The sequence below is a fragment of the Gordionus sp. m RMFG-2023 genome, chromosome 1 (genome assembly GCF_954871325.1).
Source record: "Gordionus sp. m RMFG-2023 chromosome 1, tfGorSpeb1-WG-v2, whole genome shotgun sequence".
Lineage (NCBI taxonomy): Eukaryota > Metazoa > Nematomorpha > Gordioida > Chordodea > Parachordodidae > Gordionus > Gordionus sp. m RMFG-2023.
In genome coordinates, this window is record NC_088775.1 from 41,218,654 (window position 1) to 41,234,020 (window position 15,367).

A 15,367-nucleotide genomic window follows, 5' to 3' on the forward strand; every position below is an offset into this window, starting at 1 on the left:
TGGTTAGACTAAAAATAACATTAAAAAATTACGGGACGATCCGGCCCTGAGTATATATATCACGGACTATGTCTAAATATTTTTAAAAAAATTCTTGCCAGTCCTAATTTTTTTTTGAAAATAGAATCCTGGACGAAATTTTTCTATTTTAAAAATTCGGGCCATGCAAATTACCTCTGCACCTATCTGATATTAATATTAAAAAACCATTTAAAAATTCATAAACAATACTTAACATTTATAAAATCACCTTTAAAAATGTTTAATAAAAAATTTAATTAATATTTACATCAGAGACCTGCAGAGGTACCATTTGCACGCCCCGGCCCGGCCCGGTTTTAAATTTTTTAGGCCCGGCCCGGATATTTAAAAAAAAATTTTTTTACGGCCCAGCCCGGTTTTAAAAATTTAAGGCCCGGCCCGGATTTAAAAATTTCAGGCCCGGTTCGGAATTTTTTAAAATTATATTCGACCTGGTATATACAAAAATTCACCTATGAGGTATTTTACCATATTTTTCAGCAAGTATTATCGCTTATTATTTAAAAAATGCATGTTAAAAAGCTAATATTTTGAGAATATTATATTGAATTTATAAAAATTATAAAACTGTTATTTATAAAAATGGATATTTTGAGCATATACTATATTCTATATTGCATTTATAAAAATAAAATTAATATTCATAAAAATGGTAATAATATTTGTCATATACTATATTTTATATTACATTTAAAAAAAATAAAACTAATATTTAATTTATAAAAATGGAAAATATTTTGAGAATATAATATATTGTATTTAATTCTATTTAATTTATAAAATAAAAATAAATCGCTATTTAAAAAAATGCATGTATAATAAATAGTATTTTGAAAATATAATCTAATTGCACAATATTAATATAATTTATTTTATAATATAAATTTTTAACAAAAGATGATAATTATATTATATAATATTGTAAAAAAAAATAAAGAAAAATGTTGGATTAAAAACTTTCATGACTCAAGGTAAATATAATAAATGCAATAAATATTTGACAGTTTGCAAAGTAAAAAACCAGCATGATTGACGAAACCCAATACTCAAGAAAGATATTAAAAATTCACAAATTATCATGAAGAAAGAGAAGCATATCTACCTTTTCAGGTTAAAGATTACTTCTTCTTTCTTCAAGAATTCTCCCAGTAGTGGAAAAATTCCGCTCACAGCTTGCACTTAAAGCAGGAATTGCCAATTTTGCTAAAATTGGAAATTCGCTTTGATGAGCCGCCCACCACTCTAACAAATTATCCACCTTAAATGTTTTATCTATTATTTATGTAATTATAATATTCATCATCGGGTATTGACATATTACCAGAATTACCATCGCCTCATTTGTCATAAAACGATTCAGTTTGTTTAACAACAGTCGTAATTTGACTGGTCGATGGTATTTCATTTACTTCATGAGCCTCTTGTAATTTAATATAATCTTTTATATAGTTTTCCGTCATTTTGCGATTTGTCCCTGACTACATACGTAATTGCTTGAATTTGGGACAGAGAAAAAGAGAAATAAAATGATACTTGTGTAAAACAAATTTTTCAATTAAAAAATGCTTTATATTAAGTAAAATCAATTACAAACTTTAAGAAGTGATAATCCTTTATTTGATTGTTTTAAAATATATTCTAAAAATTTAGATATGAATTATAAAAAAATATATTAATAATACTTGAATATTGGGGCTTATTTAAGATATTCCTTTATTTGATTGTTTTGGTAAAATATGTTGTAAAAATTTAGATATGAATTATAAAAAAATATATTAATACTTTGAATAAATTTGCAGGAGATTAATAATTAGATCGATCTGTGGGTTGTTAGGTAGTGTTAACCATCACCCAATATTATATTAATCATAACTATAATATAATATAATTTTATAACAATTAACTCATAATGTAAAAATTTTTATAAAAAATATTAAGGCCCGGCCCGGGTTTAACAATCTTAAGCCCGGCCCGGATATATTTTAAAAAAAACTTTTTAGGCCCGGCCCGGGTATATTTAAAAAATTTAAAATACGTACCGGCCCTGCCCGGGCCGAGGGCCGGGCCTGCAGGTCTCTGATTTACATCAAATTCTATGAAAAAAAAAGAAATAAAATGTTGAGTTAATGAAAGATTATTTATCAAAATATCTTTAGCTTAAAAGAAAAAAATGATTTATATACCTATAAAATAAAATATCATGAAACAAAAAAATAAAATATTATTAAAAAATATATATGATGGCTATAATAATTTATTTACAAATTCTAAATTTGTGTTTTTTTCCAAATAATATTAAATAATAATTTATAAAATTACATTAAACGAATTCAATATAATAATAAATAAAAAATAAATCAATCCTTTTTATATGTTATTTTTTTTATAGCTGATTCCGATTATTTAATATCCCCATAGTCTTATTTTTTAAAATGAATATTTTTAAAGTAGGTGTTATACTCAAAATCATTAAGCAACTTGTGAATGAGTTTTGCCTAAATAACAATTATTATCATCAGGAATACAATATACTTTTTGCAATTTCATAATGCGGGTAGAAAAAAAAACAAGAGTCTGCCATACCGATGCAATATGTGTCATAGATCTTTTTTAATTATGAGATCTTCCTTTTGGCTTGAGCCTCAGTCAATTTTTAACTTAAAAATAAGCTGAATTTAGGGCTAAGCTGGCTTGGCTCAGAACTTTAAAAATAAATTTCGGCTCAAAAGTCGGCTTGAGCCAAGTCATGAGCCGACTCGAGCCAGCCGACTAATTAGGCTCAAAGAGCCGGCTTGAGTCAATTTTCGACTCAAAAACTAGATGAGTTTAGGGCTAGGTCGGCTTGGCTCAGCCGTTTAACAATACTAATCTCAAATAAATAAATTTTGGCTTAAAAGACGGCTTGAGGCAACTCCTTAGCCGGCTTGAACCTACTCGAACCAGCCAACTAAAATGGCTCAATGAGCAGGCTTGAACCTTAGTCAATTTTCGACTCAAAAACTGGCTAAGTTTAGGACTAAGCCGGCTTGGCTCAGCCGTTTAACAACACCTACACTAAACTCAAATAAATAAATTTCGCCTCAATAATCGGCTTGAGTGAGCCAACGGCTGAGCCAGCAATAAAGAGATTGTTAAAAAAAAATTTTTTTAAAAATATTATTCAATTATAAATGATCATAAAAATAAATGTTTCAAAATATAATAGCCATTATTAGCAATTAATGTTGTTACTCGTCTAAATTTAGTCGGCTAAGTCAAAAAATTAGACTAAACTCCAGCGACTAAATTAGTCGACTAAGTTGAACCATTTAGTTGACTTATTCGATTCATTTAATCGGCTTAGTTGACCATTTAGTCGACTAAATCGAATCTTTACCTAATTTGCATCACTATATAGTCGGGGTAAAATATAAATTGTAAACATGTTAAATTGGGATTTCAATGAAAAAGCCATAGAAAAGTGATAATTGTCATATAGCTATTTTTTAAATTTTTTTTGACGCAAATGGATAAAAATATAAATTGTAAACATGTTAATTGAGATTTTAAAGGTCATAATCGTTAAATTCGTTATAATATTTTCGCTAAATAGTTTTCGCTATATTGTCTTTGCGATTTGGGTTTCGTCATAATGACTTCGCCATAAAAGTTTTGTTGTAATGTATGTATTCGCTTTAAAGGTTTCGTGATAAGGGTTTCACTATAAATAATTCGCGGAAAAGTATTCGCTTATGTGAATTCGCGATAAAATTGCTATGAAATTTATTCTCGATAAAAGTTTGGCTGAATTGACATGGAACCGAGTGAAGGTGCTGTTAAACTTTATTTCCTATTTATTTTTTGATTTATTTATAAATAATAAATAAAAGATGATATTTAGATAATTATATCTGATTTTTTCAATATTTATACTACATTATTATTTTTTGGTAATGATAATATCGGCCAACACCATGTTAGTATCGGTTTGGGATTGTTATCCGCTAAAAGGGTGGGCATCTCTGATATGACTTAATTAGTAAGAATTAGTAGAAATATCACATTTTGTGACTTGAGAAATAAATATTTACTTATTTATGATATAAATGGATTTATTTCGGTTTGATAGAGGAGTTCACGAATGGGGCGATCAATTCAAGACTCTCATCGTAGGTTGTCATCACGTTTAACTGACTATCACTTTTTCCGTAAGTGCCGCGATGTTGTTCTAAGGCGACGCCCTTGGATATCCTCGTTCGAATCTCGCAGACGCTCCCGTTACAGCGATAGTCATCATGCCACTAACCGTTCATTTTTCTCTTCTACTTCCTCCTCGTCCTCTTCAATATCTTTAAAGGGGATTGATAACCATAAAGAAATAACGGAGGAAGGCGAACAAAATGAAGAGTTAGCCATATCGATGCTCGATCCATGTGATACTTTTTCCGCTTGCTCATCACACTCTCGCGCGGATTACGCGCATGATAATCTATTTGTTCGTCAAGTCCCAACTTCCGCTAGCTTTGTCGAATACTCAGAGGACGTTTCCAGTAGTTCCGTGGCCATCTTTCCTCACGGTTACTACCTACGTAAGTCACATTTTCGCTCAGCACCTGACCTCTATCATCGTTTGTTGGCCCAGAGGCCTGATACACCTCCAAAAAATAAGGTTAGACTTTTTGCGATTTGCAAGAGGGTGTCACACGCAGCTGGTCTTAAGTCAACTCGTGATATTTGGCATCCCACCTCTCCTATTAATACACTTGACGAAAGTTGTGCTCTCGATTTTCCAAGAGATACTAATAGCTTCTTTAAACCGTCCCGACGCTACGAAACCTACGACCGTCAACGATTTCGCTGCCCCGATGCAACCCTCTTTAGGTTCATAAATTTATTCTGACCTATTGCATTTTAACCATGTATCTCTTTCTGTACATTAAATAAATTTTACATGACAATTTGAGTTAATATAACTATTTATCAATACTTTAATTTGGTTAAAATCATAATTAACTTATGATGTTGAATAAAAATGCTAATCCTTCTTAATCATTTTTCATTTACATTTGAATTAAAAAACAGCTCGCCTCATTCCCCGCTTTCGGACCAAGATGACTCTAGTCAAAATCGTCATGGTAAGCGAGTCGGTGGTGTGAGTCGTTACGTATCGCTATCATTAGCGTCAACTAAAGACCTGGCACTACTACGTAATGCCGCCTTGGTGCGTTTCCCCCAATACACTTCCGCTCGCAATTTACTTATAGCAGCCCCATCCTCTCCCAGGTCCATTACTCTAAAAAGCAGCGCCGGCGCTGCCCTTGTTACGCGTTTGACCGCACGACTTTTTGCCCCCGTTTTATCTTCTGCCTCATTTCCGCGTGGCTCACCCGCATCTCTCTCATCGTTTGTATTTGGTTCTGCTTTACTGCGAGACGGAAAATCACGCGGTCTGCCACCTATCATAACTTCGGCCTTGCAATACATTCGCTCTCAAGCTCATGATCACACAGGGGTGTTCCGTAAGGCTGGATCTAGTGCTCGTATATATGCACTTAGAACTCGTATCGAAGACGCTTATCGCCTGGGTAGTGTTAATCGAATTACATTACAAAACAAAAATCTCTTAAAAAATTTATAATGACAAATTAAATATTTCATTTTATATGTTTAAAAATATAATTTTATTTATAAATATTTGAATATAATTTATATTATTCACATGATATTGGATTGCCTTAAATGTTATTTCCAAAATATTTGAGTTATCATTTAAAAAAGACTTGTCATTTTTAAATGTTTTGATTTAACGATAAAAAGTAGATCCTTGCACAGATCTGATCGACTTGGATTGATGTGCTCGGACAGACTATATAAACAGACTTTGATATTAAAATTTTCTTTCATGCCGAGTCGTATGGGCCTTTGCAAAATGTAATTTTTAAAATGAAAATTTTTTTGTAACGCTTATATTTTTCTCTCTCTTTAAAAAATCATATACTTTTTCCCCAGTTCAATTTTCCTCTAATTTTTCTTTGATTTGTAAATTTTCTTTTGGGTCGCACTCTGGAGAAATTTTCTATTCATTTATTTCTTTTCAATTAAACGCCAAAATTTTATTCCTCCAGCTCTTATTCAAGCAATCATGCATTTTATTCAGTAGAATATTTTACGGATTGAACCAAGACCTATTTCAAAAATAAGAGCTTGGATCGGACTCTGTCTATATGGAAAATTATTTGTCGGAAAAATATCATATTAGGCCTAAAAAAATAGGTCGATACAAGATTCTAATGTTTTATGATAAAAAGTGTGTGGTGGGTGATATGATTATATATGTGTTGAGTCGTTTTAATTTTAGAGTTCAAGATTTTTTTTTAATAGAATTATAATTTATTAAAATTTCTTAAAAATTTTTGTTTATTAATTAGAAAATTTTCCCTATCAATATTTTCAAATATAAAATTTATACAGTAAGGCCAATACCAAGCTTTCTTGCTTTTGAGAAATTAAACATTTAATAAATTATATTATATATTCGCCTATTATTTTAAAATATTGAAATTATTCAGAATTAATACAATTGTGAGCAGACGAATAATTTTTTAATTTGCAAGCGCTCGAAATATCTAAGTTTTTGGAATCGATTTTGCAGTGCACAATTTTTGGCTTGCTATCTGATATTAGCGCTAGAACGCTGGTCTTATCTTAATTAATAACATTATAACTCATAATTTGGAATAAAAAATTTATTAAACTTGATGCATCCGTTTTCTTAAAAGTCAACTAAAGAAATGCACAAATAGAGCACCCCAACATTCAAGAGACCTTATGTTAGTTATATATAAACTTGAGGTCTACAAATTGTGTGTCGGTTTATTAAATTCTTAAATCTGGTTGGGTTGAATTGGGAAATTTTTTAGAAGTGAGTTAGCGCTGGTTAGAAAATTTTTTTGTTATAATTTTGAATTTATTCGGTTATCATATAAATCATGGTTTGATTATATATTATTTTACTATTTTATTCATTTTTAGATTATTTCTTTCTTATAATATATTAAAATAAAAAGATATTATGATAAATATTTGTTATATTTTGATTTTCGGGCTGAGAAGAATAAATTAGATATTAAGTCGTATCAGGAATTTTTTTATAAAATTTTGGGTTCATGTTGGGAAAATGCTTTCTTCCTACTTATCGGGTTGGTTTGAAAATATTTATTTCTTGCAGTCTAATATAAATGATAAAATCAAAAGTAATATTTATTAAGAATTTTTGTAGAATATTATCCGAGTTACTATTTCTAATTTTAGAAAAATATATTTTAGGTGAAAATACTGTACCTTTTTACGAATTTCAAATTTACGATGTCGCCGACGTTGTTAAACAGTATTACAGGGAGATAGCTGATGGACCTATCTTCTCAAAAGAGATGTCTCAACTTTTGATTTCGATATTCGCAAATGGTAATGCGCATTGATTATAATAATATTTATTGCATTTCAGTTCATGATATAAGGATTTTATTTGTTATTTGAAGTAGTACCCTGCATTTAAATTTTCTCTGCTATTAATTTTTATTTTATTTGTAAGCCATATCCTAATATTTAATTTAAAAAAATATAAATGAAAACCATTTTGGTGAAATAAAAATCACTAACTGCACTGTCCTTATCACAGAAATCCGATTTTAAATTTTTTTTGGACCTAAGCCCGACCCTTATTTTTAATTTTTAATCGCGGCTTAGAATCTACCTGCAATTCTCTAAGAGGTTTATAAATTTTTTATTAAATATTTTTAGTTATAATTTAATTAAAGTTTCAACATTTTAGTGTTATCGAATGCCAAAAAATAATAAAGTTTAAAAATCCGGGTCTGTCTTAAAAATAAAAAATTAGCAATCAAGCCTGGCTGAAAAAAATTATCCAGGCCTGGCTTATAAATAAAATTCGAACAGGGATCAATTTTACAATATTAGGCCTTGCCGATTTTTAAAATTATGGATAAGGTCGGAATATTATATAATTAATAGTTTAGCATTCATTTGCTGCTCATATTTTCTATTTACAACTAAAATCATATAAAATACGAAATTTATTGAAATTTTTTTAACATTCTGGCTTGGCCTGAAATTTTTTTGACTTAATAGAAATAAAAGCTTCATCAAAAGGACTATATTCGAATCAATCTATCCAGTATATATTTAAAATACAATAAAAAATATAAAAAATTTGTTGACAATATTTTGTAGGCATTGTATATTTTTCCCGGTCTCTGAACATCATATCCATCCTATTGAGGTTGTTAATATTTCTAACTCCAAAACGGCTTAACAAAGTTTAAATTGTCTCAATCTTTAAGTTGAGACTCAACTTAGAGGTTTTAAATTTTTTTAGGCTAAAGACTTGGTTAAACCGTATTGAAATGTTAATTTAACAACATTGCATCCGATATTACCTCACTCTCAACTTAGAGGTTTTAAATTTTTTAGGCTAAAGACTTGGTTAAGCCGTATTGAAATGTTAGATTTAACAACATTACATCCGATATTACCTCTATCTCTTTTTTTTGTAATGTAAGATATCACTCTCAACTTAGAGGTTTTAAATTTTTTTAGGCTAAAGACTTGGTTAAGCCGTATTGAAATGTTAGATTTAACAACATTACATCCGATATTACCTCTATCTCTTTTTTTTGTAATGTAAGATAAAAAAATTTGATTAGAGATAGAAACTTTTTTAGCATTAGAGAAAGATAAGTGAAAAATAACTTTTCATAACTTTCTTTAGTTTGATTCTTCTCCAGCAATTTCCGATATTTGTAATTGTAATTTTTCATAACAAAAGTGGCGATTTGCTTGAATCAACGGTTTTTTAAAAATATGATATCATTAACTCTTTCTTTTTTTACAAATAAATATTTTAAACCATATGTATTAAGATTTTTTTTTATAAAATTCGTAACTTTCAAATTCTTGGTCATCCAAATTATATATAAGGTTTCATCAAAAAATCTAATAATGGATAAGCATCATCTCCAACAAATACATATGGAGATAATATATGAGTTGAAGGGAGAAAATTTGGATTAGGTATTTTGATATTATAATTCCCTCATAAAATTTGCCTTTTCTGAAGATTCTCCTATATAAGATAAATCAAGGTAGCCAACTTCAATAACAATAGAGGAAATGAATTAATTTTTATGTATTAACTATATAATAACGTTACTTGGTGGTTTACTAGGGCCTGTCTCGCTATGGAATTGTATTTTTTATGGTTAAAAAATATTGAACTACTGTTCTTTATTTGTTTAATCCTCGCGGTTTGCCATCATTTGCACACAGTATGTGAGGAAACCCTGATTTCCTATAGAATTCTGCTGAAATTTGGACCATCTGTTCAACTATTGGTAAATTGTATTGAAGGCTAACCCATAATCAAAATTTTTGATATAGATTATATTTATTATTTAATTAAATTGAAAACAGGTTTATTTAAAAAAAAATACATAATAATTATATGATACATCTCATTAAAAAACTTGTGAAATTTACTTTCATTTCAGTCAATTGACAGGCTTGTCAGCCAGGCTATATATATTTGTATATTCTCACTTGTTCCATAAAAAAATATCATTAGTCACTAAAAATTATTTATGAAGTTTTAAAACTTTAGTGAAGTCTAAAATATAAAACTTTTGGAATTTTCAAAACTTTTGAAAAATCGAAAAAATGAATTGGGCCCTATTTAATAATTTTTTTTATAAGTTTGCTCATCGAATTTTTTCATATTTTGGACACAGGCTTTACTATTTTTTGATTCAATATAAAATTATTTTAGATTGAATTTCATTATTTTAAATGGAAACTTCTACGTTCCAATGTTTACCTTTAATAAAAAACCATGGCAATCTCTTTCATTAGTTAAAGGTCGAGCTCGGTCCTGCTTACGAGATCTAAACCGCTGGAGCCCGCTTTTAGCTGTCGAGAAGCGGGAAGCCCTTATTCCGCTACTTTCCGTTCTTCGTTCTGTCTCTGTCGCCCCGGGAGCTCTCATGACTGCCCACAACCTCGCCATATGCCTGACGCCCACTCTTTTCCACCCCTCCGTATTTGAACAAGAATCAATTACGGCTTCCTTGGAATCTCGCAAAATAAAAACCAGCCCGGACCGCCTTGATAATTTATGTTACAGTGGTTTAGATAATGAAGTCAGCTTTGGCGGTCAGCACGTTTGCTGTCCAGGGCCTGTGGGCACTAACGACTTGCGGTTTCAGGCCGGAGTTTCTTGTTTAGCCTTTCTCATCGAAAATTTTCGTCAGATTTTTCGGGTAAAATTATTTTTATATGCTTTAAAATTAAATTAGTTTTGATTCGGTTATATAACGAATAACAATGATCATTCCTCTATATTCTTTCTTTGCGAATCACATACTCATTATTATACATTGGCTTAATATTTATGGCATATTTTTATGTTAATGTTTGCAAAGTAAAGTAATACTGTATGTAGCCAATATTTTTTACATTCTTAATTTTTATCATTTGTTGACAAAATTCAAACTAATTTGCAAAAATTTTAGCCATTTACATTTTTTTTGCCAATTTTGTAACTTAAACTTTCTGCTATTATAATGAATTTAATCTCCTTCCCTATAAAAGGCTTTGAACAATGATTACATTAAACGTATTTGCATAGAAAAACAAAGCTATCATGTAGTTTATAATACATAAATTTAATTTCATCATATATTCCAAGAGCAAGAACGTTAAAATTGATTTTTTTGAAAATTAGAGTTTTTTTAAAAATATAAACTAGCACATACGTAAATTCACGCCAATCACATTTATTGATGATTCAATTTGGTCAACCGATCGCTAACTTTAATCCCCTAAAAACTTTATATTCCCGAAATAGGTTCCTAGAGAATACCTAAACGCCATCAGCGTTTCTTACGAAAATGTTCGCGTTCCCGCCTTGAATTTCCCCGAAGACATAGATAAATTAGTTCGGATTCATATCATTGATATGTTTCAGGTTTAAATTAATATCATTCACTATTAGTCTTTAATATGAGAACTTCTCATTAATATAATAGTATAAATATTAATGTTATCTGCTGCTTTTTGGGTGATTCCATATAAAATCGATCAGTGTTTTTAAAATGAATGAAATTTGGTATGATAGTTGTATATATGTTGTAAATTTAATTATAATCAAAATTTTAAATCTCGCTAAATCAGATATGGGACTTCAAAGTTCAGTTAGAGCGCCATCTTGAAAAAATTATAAATTTATTTAAAAAAAATATAATAAATAATGATTTTCCATTTTTGATTGAAACTTTTCCTTTTTTGATCGTGACTTTTCCTTTTTTAAAAAGGAAACCTTGTAAAATCAACCCTTTGAACAATTAAGTAATTTCTCACGATGGAGAAAACTACCCGTATTATCTCACGATAAAGAAAACTACCCGTATTACTGGATATATCATAACTCTTACTATTACGGCTATGGTTGTTAACATACTTTTTCTTATTTTCTATTTTTGTTTCCATATTATTGGATATTATATATTTCTAGTGCACAATTATTTATTTTACCAGCGTTTTCCATGGCTATTTTCTCAGATATAGGGAGATTAACCTCTACCCTTTTATTGATTCATGCTCATATTATATAAGGAGATTTCCTCTAACTTTTTATTAATTTTTGCCCATTTCTCAGGGTGATTAGATATATTTTTTAAAATAATTTTTGTCATGGATAATTTCCTCGGAGAGATCTATCTCACCTGGTTTAATAACTATCCATATTATTTTCCTAAGGTCTTCTAGACTGTCCTAATTTTTTTTCTTCTTATTATTAAGGAAGCCTAGTATAAACATGCACACTGCTTCTGCCAGTTTATTTTTTGCTGTTTATAAATAATTTAATAAAATTTTATAATTATTATTTTAATGTAAATAAATAGGTTGAAATTTCAAAAATAAAATTATAAAAAGGATTTAAAAGCAATTTTACATAAATTTAAAAAATTCTTTTACGTTAATCCTAAGGCTGTGATATTGAATCGAATCGAATCTGGGCCAAAAATAATATCGGATTGGGCCGATATTTAAAAAAAACCGATCCGATATTTTCATTGTTTTTAGTTATTTTGTGATGATTGCTTATATAATATTCTATTTTATTAACAAGTGGAACCTTAATTCAGTTTATTTGTAATTCATAAAATAAATCGAATCATTTTAAAGGATAAAGTAGGTAAACATATGATGTTATATTTGCAACAAGAAAAGAATTGAAAGATATCTAACGATTCACATTCTAATGTTGTTACGCTGCTCACTTTAGTCGATTTTTCAAAAGGACTAACTCATGATTTACCGCAGTTTGGTTAAATTTTCCACAGATGGTAGAAAGGTTAGGACATCTATTGGCTACATTTCGAGGCATTGGATATCATATGTAAAAAATTTGTATATGGGCCAAGCCCTAGTTATTTCGCTATTACTGTAAAACGTGGTTTTTATGGTGCATCAATTATAAGTGTATTACAAATAAATCTTAAATTACAATTAGTTATATATTTTAAAAAAGTGGACATACAGTAATTACCATATGCAAATTCCTATTGTAAAAAACATAATGTAAAATTTTCGATCTCCAATTAATTAACTATTCAAAAATATCTATTAATCATCTAAAATTAATGACGATTATAACAGTTATATCACTTTATTTTAAAAGATTTATTATGGAATGACTCCTTTATTCTTGGGGGTATGTCTATAGATTGATAATTAACATTTAATATCTGTTTCTTGTTAGCCAGAAGACTTATCATAAGCACGTTTTAGAGAACAAAATACATATTAACATTATTAATTTTATCATATACTATTTGCTACGCAAAAATAAATTAGAAACATATACGTAAGGTAGACCGTTTTATCCGTCTGTCCCGATTTGGGCACACCGATATCAAAATGTCATATAAACCTTTGTTCCGGACTGATTTTGGCCTGCCTTTGCATCGTACATTGGGCCGGATATATCCAGCGGAAACGAGCTACGAGGTCTCTTTACTCACTCTCTTTAAAGTGTCCACTGTAGTTAACTGTGTCCCTGCTCGGTTAATGTCTTTCATTCATTCCCAGAAGTTTGTATTTTTTAATAATAGACACGAATAAATAATTCAACTTTAATTGAATGTCTTTTTCTACATCCTTCTCTCCCTTTTCCTTCTCATCCGCTACCTTTTTTTTTATTCCAGACTAGATATTGGTATTGGAAAATTTTTGATCTGTTTTTTATTTGGCCCTTAATTTTTATGAAGGAAAAAAACACAACTTCTCATTATTATTACCTAAAAAACGTCCCTTCCTGCCCTTAAAATGATTGCACAAGTTGTCCGGTACTAAAACCTTTTTGGGGAAGCTTCGGGTTACATCGACTTCCACTAGAAATCCAAATTTTTTCACGGTAATTTGCCGAAAAATTTTAAAACATCATGTATATATAATTCAAAGACCCATGGGACAATCAATATAATATAAAGGTCGCCTTGAAAAATCTTTGTTGCTTTTATTCTTCATTCTTTTATTTATTAATCATATTTTTCCAATGGGCTTTCTTTTTATTTCTATTTCTTAAAAAAATATCTTGAATTTATCAAAGAAATTTTGTGCAAGTCGACAGCTCCTCTCAAATAGCTGATTTCAACGAGGACTTAATCAAACTGGTAAAACCGCGAATTATCCAAATTTTTGATCCTGTCACTCGGAAAAGTTCTACATGCATCAAGTAATACATGATTAAAGGTTAATGGGTTTTTTTTGAATTTGCTCACAACCTTTTTCACTGCAATTTAGTTTCTTCATTTGATTTTAATACAATTTAACATTTTTGGTTGGATTTAAATAGGGGCTTCCAAATTGATTTGAAAATCTTTCAGAGAAGTCTATTTGATTTGATGTAAAAATTAGACCTTTAACATAGATTTCTTTCATTATTACAGGACCAATCTATTAAGTCGAAACTGTGGTAAGTGGATGTCGATATGTTTCTCTGTCTCATCTGACCGGTTATACGCGGTCTATAATCCTGTACCCGCCGATACATTCGAAATTTATTATTCGGACATGGTTATAGCCCCCCGTCACAACGGAGTCTCCTCCCGACTCCTCTATTTTTGCTGCATCGATGTCCCGTAACAAAATTTTTTATTTTTGAATGTTATCTTTTTACTTTTCATTTTTTTGAAATGCTATTCATAATGTCGTTCATTCCAGGTTGCTTTTAATTCTATTTCATGCCATTCATCTTAAACGTAATAATAATTTGTGAGGTAAATTTTAATTCTTTTTTTTTAAATAATAAAAAATCTTTTTATTGCAAGGGGTCTTTCGAACGAATACCTCGTGGATGCATTTTCCAAAACTTTGCACAAATACGTTTACGATTTGAAACGACGTTTTACTTAAATTTATCATAAAAGCTATCTTTTATTATATAATATTTATAAAATCGTGTCATTTTGTAACCAAGAGTAAATTGTAAAGGCAAATTATATTCTATATACCCTTATAATTAATAAGTTTATCCCACTCCCCACCATGAAATGCTTATGTTTTTATTCTACATAGTTTCTCCTAAAAAATTATTTCGTTAAGAAAAAACCACGACCTATTTTAAAGGGTTAGAATAAAAATTATTTTGTTTTTCCCAATTTTTTTTTATTTTAAAGTGTAATATAACAAATCAGGAAACGCTTGACATCGATGACAATTTTGAATTTCAAGTATAATTTATGTTACTAAAAAAATTTTTTTTTATTTGTTTAAGATAAATTCATATATTTGTTGCCTCCTATTAAATACATAATGCGTTACTTGTTATATAAAATTTTGATCTTATGTATATAATTCATTCCTTTATGCGGGTCCATATTTTTTTAAAAAATTGACATTTACTATGAATTTATTTATATACTTCAATAATATTTTATACGAAATATTAATTGATTGTTAATTTTATAATTTCCTATCGACTCATTAAAATCATTTCTTACGAGCTTGTAGCAATAATATAGGCATGTTTAATGTAAATTATTTTTTTGGGAAAATTGAAAATTAAATATTATTTAAATGTGAATAAATGCAATAATTTATGTTAACCTATATTTTAATAAATCTAATTTATATATCCTTTTTTTGTTAGCACTCAAAGAAATATTTATTTTTATAATTATTATTAATAATATTCTATATTATTTATATTATATATAAATGGTTATACCATGTTGCAGGCTAAAATCATATTATGGTAAGCTATTCCATT

At 29.1% G+C, this 15,367-nt stretch overlaps 1 protein-coding gene across 2 annotated transcripts in view; it reads left to right on the forward strand.

Moving 5' to 3' along the window:
• Positions 1–14,978, forward strand: part of LOC135931704 (uncharacterized) — a 70,269-nt gene extending 55,291 nt beyond the window's left edge. For both annotated transcript variants that reach the window (XM_065468973.1, XM_065468972.1), the window contains exons 4-12: positions 4,151–4,902; positions 5,104–5,606; positions 7,348–7,485; positions 9,946–10,352; positions 10,940–11,059; positions 12,952–13,187; positions 13,706–13,831; positions 14,046–14,237; positions 14,427–14,978. In XM_065468973.1, coding sequence (XP_065325045.1) covers positions 4,151–4,902; positions 5,104–5,606; positions 7,348–7,485; positions 9,946–10,352; positions 10,940–11,059; positions 12,952–13,187; positions 13,706–13,831; positions 14,046–14,237; positions 14,427–14,511 — 2,559 coding nt within the window. In that variant the 3' untranslated portion in view covers positions 14,512–14,978. The remainder of the gene's footprint in view (positions 1–4,150; positions 4,903–5,103; positions 5,607–7,347; positions 7,486–9,945; positions 10,353–10,939; positions 11,060–12,951; positions 13,188–13,705; positions 13,832–14,045; positions 14,238–14,426) is intronic.
• The last annotated feature ends 389 nt before the right edge of the window (positions 14,979–15,367 follow it).